The sequence below is a fragment of the Mastigoproctus giganteus genome, chromosome 4, assembly GCF_048544385.1.
Source record: "Mastigoproctus giganteus isolate SK-2022 chromosome 4, ASM4854438v1, whole genome shotgun sequence".
NCBI lineage: Eukaryota > Metazoa > Arthropoda > Arachnida > Uropygi > Thelyphonidae > Mastigoproctus > Mastigoproctus giganteus.
Window position 1 is genome coordinate 34,271,767 of NC_143578.1, and position 13,646 is coordinate 34,285,412.

At 34.4% G+C, this 13,646-nt stretch overlaps 1 protein-coding gene across 1 annotated transcript in view; it reads right to left on the reverse strand.

The window, feature by feature from the left end:
- The window catches only part of LTV1 (LTV1 ribosome biogenesis factor), a 61,582-nt gene extending 54,351 nt beyond the window's left edge, over window positions 1-7,231 (reverse strand). Inside the window, exon 1 of the mRNA XM_090371478.1 lies at window positions 7,112-7,231. Within this exon, the coding sequence (XP_090227604.1) occupies window positions 7,112-7,114 (3 nt within the window). The 5' untranslated portion in view covers window positions 7,115-7,231. The remainder of the gene's footprint in view (window positions 1-7,111) is intronic.
- Between the last annotated feature and the right edge of the window lie 6,415 nt (window positions 7,232-13,646).

Here is a 13,646-nt window from a genome sequence, read left to right on the forward strand (position 1 = left end):
GTGAAGAAACCAACTATAGGAGAAGTTTGTTCCTGGGTGAAAAGATTCTGGGATAATATCAAGATTGAGATCGTTGTCAAGTCATTTAAGAAGTGTGGCATTTCAAATGCCATAGATGGAACTGAGGACGAGGCAATATATGAAGACAGTGATTCGTCATCAGACACAGATGAGGACAAGCTAATGGATGGGAGTTTTGACACTGATGAGGAGTTGTATGAATTTTATGATGAATAAAACTTGAGTTCAATAACTTTATGTAATACATTTTTTTTTCAAATTTCGGACCCCAAAATTAAGGTGCATCTTATACATGGGAAAATACGGTAATTTCCTTTAGTTGAACTGTAGCCATATATTTTACTTTTATAGGTTATAAAATTATATATAATTATTAGTTATTTAAAATTATGTTTTAGAATTCGATTTTTGTCTTATTTTCAAAATGAGTTTTAGACAGTAATCGAATTGGGAGGGTGCAGTTCTCCCTGTTAAATTTTTTTGAGTAAAGAGTTCCCCTTGTTAATTTTTTGGGCAGAACATTTTCCTTGTTAAAATACTTTTTTATAATACAAAAATGCAGATTGTGAGCAAACTCCTATTTAAAACAATGTATTATCGAGTTTGTCTTTTTCTAATCATACGTGGCAGTTACATAAGCTCCAAAATGATCAATCAGCTACAATGAAGTGAGTTTTCGAATATACCGTTTCTTCGCAGCCAAAAAAAAAAAAAAGTGACCATAACCTTGTTTTTTTATTTGTACCTGTAAATTGTAATTATTTTCTAAAATATTACAATACTGTATGTGCAATTAAATCATGTGAGTAATATACTAACTTGTTAAAAATTTTTTAGCATTCCTATTGTAAAATTTTTCCAATTTGAGCACTAAGTATATCATGTAAAATAGTGGATATTTCCATAACGCATGAGACTATGAATTGAAAATTTAATAATGAACGGTCAGTGTCAATTCACCATACTTTGTTCTAGTGAACTCCGAAGTAATCAGAATGGCATCAATTTAATTGTATCTCATATTGTAAATATCTTGACAACAAGTTGTCATGGTATTGCACTGCATCGAATAAGTAACAGTTCACCAATGGAGAAGAGTCTTCTCCATTGGTGAAGCGTTAGACTCTTTTTGTGATATTTTGTAAATACCTTCTATTATTGTATCTCAATATTGGTAATAACTTCACAACGAGAGTTGTGAAGATATTCCCAATATGATATACAATTAAATCAATGTCATTCTAGCTACTTAAGAGTTCACTACGAACAAAATATGGTGAATTGCCACTGACCGTTCATTAGCCATTTGTGTAAAATAGTAAATGGTAGTTACAAAAATATCACTCTGTTTATATAATAAAATATATTTCAATTTGTGCATATGCCTCAATGAAACAATTTTTAAAAATGCTGTTCTACATGTCTACAATAAACGAAGTTATTTATTTAGCTGTGCTCCAAATTTAATTTAAATAAAAAATCTTTAAAAATTTATAAATTCCAGATAAGAATAAGATGTTCAAACGACCAAGTGGAGCAGAATTTCGAAAGAAGAAGAAATTGAGGGAGGAAGAAGCAAAGAAATTGTCAGATAATTTTCAAAAATGGTTTGCGCAGGTGGAGATCTCTGACAACAATAAAGAAAACCCAGTTAGCTGCAATTCAGTCATTCCTCAAGCTGAAGAAAACTGTAGCAAAACAGAGGCACATAATTCTGAAAATTACCAGAAAAGCAAGTCTGAGTATGAATCACCTCAGATTATAAAAAATGAAAATAATAATATTATGCTACACTTAAATAATCCCGCATCTCGGCCAGTGAATATTCTTGATAAAATAAGATGCTTTTTAATAGAAAATGGACCGTATCAAGGCAAAGATGCGGATTTTAGTTATTCTTTATCCTAGACCAGATGTCGATTTTCTATAGAGTGGTTTGAAAAAACAACTCATTAATGGTGAATTTGTAGACAGAAATTGGCTTATTTACTCCAAAGAAACTAAGTCATTGTATTGTTTTCCATGCATTTTATTTGGAACCAACAAAAATACTGGCAATGTGCCTTCACTAGTCAATTCAAAGAAAGGCTTTTCCTCTTGGAAACACTTATATCAACATATTCCAAATCATGAAAATTCATTAGGAAACCGTGAACACTTTCTAAAATGGAAATCAATGGAAAAAGAGTCTAAAAAATTCTGGACTTATTGATGATGCTCTACAAAAAGCAATTTTAACAGAGAAAGAAAAATGGAGATGAATTTTAAAAATTATTCTGGATACAATATTATTTTGTGCAAAAAATAATCTTGCATTGAGGTTCAAATGAGATAATTGAGAATCCAAACTGGAATATTCCTCAATATTATTGAACTTATAAGTCACTATAATAAAGAACTAGCAGAACAAATTTCAAACCATTGCAAAGGAACTGTGAATTATTTACTGTATAAAATTCAAGACGAATTTATATGTTTAATTGGAAATGAAATTCGGGTCAGTATTATTTCAAAAATTAAATTCATTGCACACCTGATTTATCACATCATGAACAAATGTCCCAAATAATCAGATATCTGCAAATTATTGATGGAAAAATATCAACTGAAGAAAGTTTCATTGATTTTATAGAAAGTAAAGAAAAGACTGCGATTGGATTGGCAACAGAAATTCTTATGAAATTAGAAAAGGAAGGACTTGACATTAATTATGGCATACAGGCAATAATTAAAAAGAAAAAATGAATTTGCCATGTTTGTACCATGTTCAGCACATAGTCTTAATTTAGCTGGTGTACATGCAGCATCAATAAAGTCTGGAATAATAAGTTTTTTTGGTGTTGTTCAAAGAATATTTACTTTTTTTTCTGGTTCCACTAGTCGCTGGGAAATTTTAATGAATACTTTGAAGATTTCACTTAAAAGACATAGAGACACAAGATGGTCGTCCAGAGAATGAGCTATAAAATCTTTGTTCTTACAAATAACTAAAGTTCATGAAGTCTTAATTATTATTGAAGATACGTCTGCAAATGCAGACACTATCAGTACTGCTCAAAGTCTGCTTTTACAAATAGACTATCCATTTTTATGCATTGGCTATATGGAATTTTTTTTTTGTTTATTTTGGTTTTTTTTTTTAGGAGCATTAGCTACTAAGGCCATATTGCTCCGGGGATATGCAGTGGTCATTCCCTGACCTTTCCGCATCCTCCGTATTTGGTGATCACGGGCTCGAACCCCGGTCTAATCAAGAAGCGTGTGCTACGCGCTGCTGCTCCTACCCACCTGGCTAAGGAGGTGGTGCCGCTATATGGAATAAAATTCTTCATAATACTGACTGTGTAAATAAAGCATTGCAAGCTAAAAAGCTTTGTATACATAATTCTTCCCCATTAATAAACTGACTGATAAAAAATTTCCAAGAAATACGGGAAAGTGAATTTAAAGACATTTTCGGATATGCTACTACCACAGCAGAAAAAAAATGGATATACCAGCTACATTTCCAGAAGAAAGAAAAAAAAAAATGACACTTTACGGATATTTGGACAATTTCAATTTATCTACCAAACAATTTTGTATTGAAATTAAATACATTTTGGATGTTCTTTGGAATGACTTGAGCACTAGATCTGAAAAACTGAATACTATTTCAGATTTTGATTTTCTCTTTGGAACTTCACTCGCATTAATTAATAAATTTGACTTTCAGAAGGCTGCTTTTGACCTTGCTTTAGCTGGTCATTAATTTTTCTAATACAACAAAGATTTAAATGTCTCAGATATTTCAACAGGAATTGAAAGTTTCAAAAATTGTGTTTTATCAATTCTACAGGTTATCAAATCTATTACTCCTTTACAATTTCTCCAATTCATTCACGACTATTGTCTAATAGAATCTTATCCAAATATAGAAATGGCATTATGAATTTTTCTTACTCTGCATGTAACAGTAGCTTCTTGTAAAAGGTCTTTCAGTAAACTTAAATTGATTAAAAATTACCTTAGATCAACAACTAGGCAAGAACGACTAATCAACATATCAACTATATCTATTGAAAATCAGGTTGCACAAAACAAATTATGATTAAATTATTGATGATTTTGCTTTGGCAAAAGCAAGAAAAATTCAATTAAATAATACATCTTCATTGTATATTTTTATTTTATGTTATAATGTTAAAAGTACTATATTTTGCAATATTTTGTTTCTATGATTTTATACTAGATATATAAACTATCTGTGATTTTTTTTTTTTTTTTAATATTTACGCAATATTTTGTTTCTAAGATTTTATACTAGATATATAAACATAAGCTACCTGTGATATCTGTGAATTTTTAATTTCTTTGTAGTTTATATGGAATTAAATTCTCTGTAGATACAAACGAATATTTGTAAGTTTCTTTTTCTTTGATATTTTTGTTTTGTTATGTTCATTGTATTGTTTAATTTATTTTATTAATAAATATATGCAAATCATAAATCGTTACAATAGTAATTTTTATAAATTCATAAAGATTGACTACCTGCATATAATGGGGGCGCACTTATATTACTTTTGCCCCAGGTGCAGGATTGTCTAGTTCCGGCTCTGCACCTGATACATTTTTCTAAATTTGTAATAGTTCTGTTTAAAACACAAAAGGGAAAACATTACACAATTTATTAATATGTTGTACAGTACTGTATAATCCTAAAACTGATATTACAGGATAAAACTTGGTGACAAAAATAAATCATAGACTACACACAGTTTTCCAAAATTACGGCGAACAATTGAGAAAATGGAGTCAAGGAAAGAGAAAAAACCTCTGCATCTTGTTTTTCTGTTTAAGGATTATTCCATTAGCAGGCACAGGAAGTGTTATTCACCTCCTAGGTTATTCAATCCCATTTTTTATTTTTTCCTGGCTCTTTTTGTGCTCTAAAACAATTCTGTCATTCAATAATGATTCCTGATACCTTTCAAGAAAAATTTTTGATATGATTTCTCTACTCTGGTAAACGGGCCAGGGTAGAGAAATGGTACCGTGCCTGCTCATGGATTAAGCTCGATGTGAACAGAAATCGATCAAATTATAAATGTTTCAAACCTAGCATAAAGCGTGTGACTTTGAACTAGTTTGGTCACCAATAAGGATGCAAGTTTTTAAGAGCTCTGAACATAGGTAAGCTCAGTTAAACTTTTTACTATTTGAGTTAAAATTCATACTATTATAACTTTTTGATGGAATAATGCCATATGTTTATCTTTGTTTTCTAGGATCCTACTTTATAAATATTATATTACATTAGTAACATATTTTATTCCTATTTATTCTCATTCAAATTATGATTTGAGTGAGACTAAATAGGTATAGAATATAATGCGTTCAATTTCTCGGGGTTGTGAGGTGTTTTGTATGGATCTGAGGTTAGATCGGGGGCCTTCGATTATGATCTTGGGGATGTCTAGGCAGTCATGAGCTTGGAGAGTTATGCATTTATTTGATTTTAAGTATAGTATATTTTTAATCGTTTTAATTCTCGAATCGTGCATAAAAAAGGAGAGTTTGGAAAAGAAGCAATCCTATGAAAGAAAATAGAGGTAATTCTTATGAATTTTTAATTAGATTTAGACACAGGAAATATTGAGCCATGACTGCTCTTGGTTCATAGTAAATATATATATTAGTAATTTCAATTTAATTTTATACAGCAGTAAATAAGGTTTCCACTATAAAAGTATAACTCAGAAGAGTATGACTCAAGAGGGAATTTCTACTTTCATTCACCAGTGAGCGACAACCTTACTGCATATATACAGTGCCATCTCTAGCTAACGGTAATGCACTGTTATTTGCTCGATGTAAAGAATGTATCCATCTTAAGTCAAACTTGGCATATTTTGGACAAGACTGAGTGTCTGAAAAAGTGGATAGATGTTTCTAGAAAGTGATAAACTTGAGCAGGAAGGGGGATTGCTGATCATTCAAATATCCAGCAATATTGCAGGTGATGCTCTGCAAAGAATTGATCTCCAAGGTTATCATCAGGAACTGGCTGCTCTGGTTCCAAGTGAGCGAAACTAACCAGCTATCAGTTCTAGGAGAACTAAATGGCCTATGGTAATTTATGTGGAGTTAATGACATAAAGGAAAGAAGGGTTGAGTATACATTATAAAAATAATTAAATATAAAATGTTATTGTGTCTGCAATTCTGTCCAGACATGATGGAAGAGATTTTAATGAGTAACAAATGGTTCTGTACAGCTGTTGAAAAGAACAGAGAACCAGTTAAGTACCTTGGTGGGGGGGGGAGTATTTCTGACAATATGTAGTTTTGCTTCTGGATATAAGTATCTCTATCAAAAAGGCAACAAGTAAAAGCATAAAACTGTTAATAACGTTAATATGATCATCATTAGACTCTGGGATGATATCCCCTTCGCACTCGAGAAGCTGCTTTCCCAGTACCTAAAGAAAAGTTGGCACACTACACTATGAGTTTAATTTCTATGGTAGACAAGGTCATAGAGTCTATGGTTAAGGACACAATACATAATCATCTCAATAAGAAGGAATCCTAAAAGGATCACAGCACTTATTTGTGAAAGGTAGGTCCTGTCTGATGAATCTAGTTAAATACTACAATGAAGTCATAAAACATTTGGAAAACAGTTTTATATATATACCTAGTTTTATAATTTATATACCTAGACTTTAGCAAAAATTCTGATATATTCTCCACAGTAGGTTATTGGGGAAGGGATGTAAGGATAGGGGCTAAAGATGGTCATAAATGGATACTCTTCAAAGTGGTCTACTAAATATAAGGTTTTACAACACCTGGGAGAACAAAACTCCAGCAGTAACCTTTTGCATTTACTCTTTCATTAACAAGGAAGCAAAATGCCTTGCTTACATTCATATTCGAAACAGTACAATTTTTAAAGTGTTACTGCAAGATAATAGGAACAACAATTTTTTATAGCATAACAGAAATCGCGTATTCTCAATTTTGAATGAAAAGAAAAATAGCAATAAATACTATAAATAAGTAATTACTAATATATATAATTATAACGAAAACAAATTTTTACCATGTTGGCAAGTAGCTCGCTTTCAACGAATGTAATTAATAACAAAAAATTCTATTTCACACTACTGGTTGAAGTTCCTTACAAGAATTCGATGTAAATAAATAAAAAAACAAACAGTAAAACTACTCTTCTAAAAACAAATAACCATATCTTTTCATCAAAACACCAACTTCCACGAACCATCAATGTTATGGCATACTGTACGGTAGCGCCACCTATTTTATTTAAAACCCATCCATAACAAGCAGACAATTTTGAACTACAATATGAACTTTTTATATACAGTACTGTATATTATTATTATATTTAGCCATACGTACAAGAAAGCCTGAGGCTTTTTTTGCACCAACCAAAAAAAAAAAAAATTCTGGGTTACCCTGAGAGAGAAGAGTAAAAGTAGAAGAGAATCACCAAGAAAGAGAAGAATTATGATATCGTACGATCGTATCATGACATTGTTTAGTACAAATCCATCATTACTACATACGTACTTGAATTTTAAGAGGAACTGAAATTTGTACGTTAGGCATCATTATTATAACATCGCATGTTATGAACTTCACAATCAGTTGCCTTCCTCTTATATTTCAAATAAGAAGCACAGTCCCCGTCTAGTGTTGCGTATTCTCAGTTGAGTATCATCACCCAAAATAACGATTCAAAGTTATTTAGCCTCTCGTCGGATGACAGGACAGTCTTTTGGTGTTCCTAGACTCTACTCTAGATACTCTTTATTCCGAGGACTCATTACATGATACCACACATTTTAAAATGCTCTTGAGTTAAATGTAATTTTTCTTGTTTTTGTTTTTAAAGAAATTTATTTAACTTTTTTAAAAATTAAAGAATATTACAGTATTTAGATTTTTAATACAATTAAAGCAACAAGAACATCAAATACAGTTTGGAGCTCAGATATAGAACGTAGCAATCAACAACTTTAACTTCATTCAGTCAGAGTTGTTGTGGACCATTCAGTAATGCCCGCATGGGTCGCACAGTTGGTATGATTGCCGTCCTCCCCATACCACGTAGAAAATACCCGAGTTCGAGTCCCTTCGATGACGGAAGGAATTTTTATGGGCCATTTTCACAACGTGGCTGAGTTAGTCGGTTTCAATCAAGGGTAGCGTGGTTTTTTATCCCGGAAACACGGGTTTTTCATCCAGTAACCAGAAAATCTACCTCAGAACACGTGCAATTTACAGACAATATACACGGACCGATATAGCCTTAGTCGCTGTTTCTCCTAAAACCCGACCACAACAACCATTCAATAACTCAGACTTAATGGAATTGTGTGAACCAACCTATAGCACTTCTGTTACTTTCTTCATTGAGAATGGACATCTACACTTAAAAAGTATAGAGCATTGTTGAGAAAAAGTAGCGAGTTAAGCTTAAATTTGATTTGAAAGTATCTACAATTCTGTCTAGATACGATAGGAGGGAATATATGATGACAGTCTTGTCAATCAATTCGGTCCTGAAGAGATTGTGCAAGGCTCACGGAGGGTAAAAATTTTTCAGTGTGGTTTGTACTGCTTCTGATTTCAAGAAGAGACTGATTTCAAGGCCTGCTGTGAGTTCTCATGGAACAAGAAAATACATGGGCTGTATTGGGCAAGGACAGGTGCATATATACTTACATATACACCAATGCTAGGAGCATAGTAAATACTTTTTTATGAATTTGAGGTGGTGCTCAAGTCATAAAACGCAGACATTGTGGGTATATCAGAGATTAACCCCAGGGGCTCACATCTGGTGAGTATGGGCTTGGCACACCTAGGGTCCTGAGCTGGATATCATCATTCTCCTCTTTCTTGGTGATTAACTTCTACTTTTGACTCTCTCTCTCTCTCTCTCTCTCAGGGTGACTCGGGAATTTTTTTTTTTTTTTTTTTTTTGGCTGGTGCAGCATACGCCTCAGGCTTCCTTGCACCATATAGCTAATAATAATAATAATAATAATAATAATAATAATAATAATGTAGTGTCAATTAGATATAAGGGATGCAGATTTGAATCTGGGGAGTACAATGTATACAGATAGCACAAGTTTACTCTTAGTTAACAATCATATAAAATCTAAGGCAATGCATGCAGTTAACATTGGTGGCCAGCGCGATGTTGAGGCAGTTTGGTGTGACGTAAGCACTGGAAAAACAAAAATGAGATAGTTGCGTGTTATAGGCTGAATGACTGTGGTGAGCACAAAGAACAACTGTACAGAAAAATAGAGTGGCCAATAAATCAGAATGTATTATAATGGGAAATTTTAGATTTCGGGATATTGACTGGAACTAGTGAGATGATCAATCACACACTAGCAAGATTTCTGTGTATTTATTTGATGACTGTTTTATACAGCAGCACGTCAACAAGAGAGAGAGCAATAATCTTGATCTGATTATGGGGCAGTGATTGCATTAAGAATCTGCAGATAAAAGTACCACTAGGTGGCAGTGTTCACAGTACATTGATGTAGTATTTATTTAAGATGTAACTACCATCAAGGGTAACAGGAAGGGCTTTGCTTTTGCAAAGGAGACTACAGTGGTCTCAGACAGTTCTTAAAATCTATAAAGTGGGACTAAATAATGTTACTAACGACAAAATCTAAACAGGAAGCATTCGGGGAAGTAATTGTAGAAGTTACTAGGCTTTTCATACCAACTAAGACATACCTTTCCAGACTTAGACTTAAATGGATGCCAGATAAACTCATGAGACTTGAGGTAAAGAAGAAAAATGCATGGGTGGCGCAGAAATCATTAGGTGAAGCCTACAGTAGATATAAACTAGTCTGCAAACAAGTCGCAAAGGAGGTCAGGGAAATTAAGGTAGATTATGAGATGTCTCTGGCAAACATTGTCAATAAAAGCAGCAACGACTTCTTTACTGTATATCATTGACATGAGGCGCTCTCAATGATATACAAGAATTTTGCTAGTAAGGAAAAGAAGGTGATTATCCATTTGATTAAGGCAATGGTCAGGCCTCGCCTTGAGTGCTGCGTACAGAGCTAGAGGCCTCGTTTTAGAAAAGATGTAGAGTTGCTTGAGCTAGTACGGACAAGGGCTACAAGATTGGTAAGGGGAACGAAATGGTTCTCTTACCAAGAAAGACTTAATTTCTGCAAATTGCGTCTGGAGACTAGGCACCTGCGAAGTGATCTGATCGAGGTGTATAAGACCTTGGTGGGTTGAGCAGGCTCAATTCTGATGGGATTCTACCTCTTGCTCAGATTACGAACCTGAGGGGGCACAAATTCAAATCGAGGAAAGACAGTTGCAGAATAGATGTGCGGAAGTTTGCCTTTAGCCAGCGTGTGATTGCTGGAACAATTTCCATCTGTCATTGATAGCTTAAATAAATTCAAGGAGGAACTGGACAAATTTTAGAGGGAATGGATGTTTTTTATTTATTATTATTTTTTTTTCAATGGAGGTGTGCGAATGTACATCCAATTCACAAAAGGGGAGCAAGGGTGACGAGTAATGACTTGTTAGCTTAGCTTCTGTGCAGCGAAAATAATGGAGACACTCGTTAATGAAGTAATGCAGTACCACCTACACAGGAGTGCAGTTCCATTTCAGCCACAGCATAGGTTTGTTGAGATCTTCTCCAACCAATTTGATTGAGTACTACTCTGATGCTGCAACAAAGGAAATGGGGCAAGAAATAATTTTATCATATACTTGAATTTCAGGAAAGCTTTTGATACCATTGCAGATGAAGGACTGTGGTAGAAACTGGAGCAGTGTAGCATTAAGGGAAAGTTACTGCCATGGATAAAGGGATGGTTGTGAGAGAGACAGATAGTTATCAATGGACACTGCCCTTCGTGGACTAATGGTGTCTCACACAGTTCGGTGCTAGGCCCATTGTTGTTTTCTGTATTTATTAATGATACTGATGACGGTATATCAGGCTTAATGTCTAAGTTTGCAGATGATACAAAGTTTGGCATAGTGGTTACTGACAGTAATGAAGGTATGCTGCTGCAACAAGATCTAGCAAAATTTGGGCAGATGGACTGAATGCGGCAATTAAAGTTTAACAGTGACCAATGCAAGGTACTACGGCTACATACGGGTAGCTGCAATCTCAGAGTAACCCCAACAAGGGATACAAAAAATAGTTGGCAACTGCTGGTTTAGAGTATCAACAACTCGTATCTTACATAGCCCCCATTCATTTGCAAAATCTTTATCAATTTATAATATTGGTTGTTTACATTGTTAGCAAACATAAACAACCAATAGTTCTTAGCATCGAGATCATAACACTAAAATCAAATCTTACCTTGACTCAATGAGCAATAAAATTAGCTTATTTACAAAATAAAATACTACAAATATTATGGAACATAATGGAAACTCAGGTTTTCCCTCCAATAAACAGTAAATTGCCCACATAACACACAGTTTACAGCCATATTATATGTGGGGCAAAATAGCCAAAATTTCGGATGCACCCGAAAACCTTACAACTATTATCATCGATGATAATAGTAGCAGAAGAATCCTTTTTGCGAGATATACCTGGAATCATTTAAGGAATTGGTAGTGGATGTTCGAATTTAAGCTGTTTGTTCGGGACAAAATTTCTCAAACTGGAAGGTGGAATGCAATGCGCTATTATCAGCTAAACTATGGATAGGATTTCCAGTCAATGGAAGAATGTCATTAATATAGAAGAGGAAGTGTGGGATGTTAGGAGACATAGCCACCTACCATCACCTGAAGTAGTAATCAGAGAGAAAACTGGATACCCAATTAAGAAAAAGTTAACAATCCATACGATATAAGCTTTTTTTTTTTTTAGAATACCAACCACAATCAAAAGCTTTGAAATGTTAGGAGCAGTTGTTTGAGTTTTGCCACTTTTCCATTGAATTTGTCCACAGATTGGTAAAAAGCCAGTTTATCACCAGTGGATTGACACTGACAGAATCTGTATTGGCAATCCTTGATCAGATGGAAGGTTTCTAGATACTTTAACAGTGGCAGTTAATGAATTTCTCCATTACTTTAGAAAGAGTAGAAGTGCAATGGGATGATAATTGGATGTCACCCTTTTTAGGAACTTGATGGATATGAGCACATTTTCAAGCATAAGGAAAAACACCGGTGGAAAAGAAAGTTTAAGAAAAGCAAAAGAACAGGAGTAAGCTCAGAAGCATAAGTTTTGAGAATGAGGGATGATATAATGAAAACCTAAAGCTTTCTTGGTATCAAGTGTTCAAAATTATTGACATCTTTTTTAACAGGACCACAGGAGGCATTGAGTAGTGTACTGGGGATGACAGGAAGTGGTTTAACACTATATGTTAGAAATGTAGAATGCTAGTAAGTCAGTTTTATCTTTAGCTGTTGTGATAAAACCATCAGGTTTTAAAAAAAGGTGGAAGTACAGATGGGCAAAAGTTGCTGCCACACATCATTGGCAAGACCAAAATGCTCAACCACCTTTTCAACAATAAGCAAGTGTTCTATTTAGCCTGTTCAAAATCTAGTCTGCCCTCACATGTAGCACAGTTGGTAGGATTGCCGTCCTCCTCACATCAGGTAGAAAAGACCAGAGTTCGGATGTTGCCAATGATGGGAAGAATTTTTATGGGTCTTTTTCACGCGGTTGAGTTAGTCAGTCTCTCACATCATCTCATTTTGTATTCTTGTAATGCCAAACAAGGCTGAGAATGGCAATGAAGAGCTCCATTGGAGAAGAGACCATCACCAAGTTGCAGTCTTAGGTGGCTAGAGGGCCAATCACCTTGACCGTGTACTTGGAAGGATTGTTCATAAGAAAAATATCGAGTGTTGACTGTGTAGTTAAGACTGTATGGTATTCTGGTGGGTGTGGGATTTTGTGCACATAAGCACATATAGGAGAGTAGACCCAGGCCAATTTCATCTTGCCTGGGGACGGGCACCAAGCAGCAGCTGCTGCCCAGGTGTTTGCTCCCGGGTGGCAAAGTGGCCTAGAGTTTCTACACCAACACAGAGAACAAAGGTGGAGATGGGTTACTGCCTTGGAGCCAGCATGATACCCATGCACACAAAAGCCCATGGTGATGAAAATGTATATATAATTGTATATATATATATGAATGTATGTAAACTGCATGTATTAATAAATGGAAAAAAAATGGAAATGGTATTCTGGTAGGTAAATTAATAATCGGTGCAAGGTCATTAGTAATTGCAAAAGCTTCAGCATCTAAACAGCTTGGTCCCATTCAGTAGAAAACTGAAGCGAGCTGGAGTTTTAAACATTAAAGTTTCCAAGGAAAATTACCTCACCGTTAGGAAAGTTGGACTGGAGAAAGTTGGGTTTCAAAGAAAGAAGTCAGAGTTCCAAGTTGTTAGTGGAACTGGGAGATCAGTAAAGGCAAAAAATGAATATGATCGAATGGGGTAGGGAGATTTTAAGTCAGAGAAGATCAAAAACTGGACTTTCCAAATTACTGTCTGTGACAGGGAATATCAGAGTGGACAAAAGCGCAAGTACAGCCTTTGAAATGAAA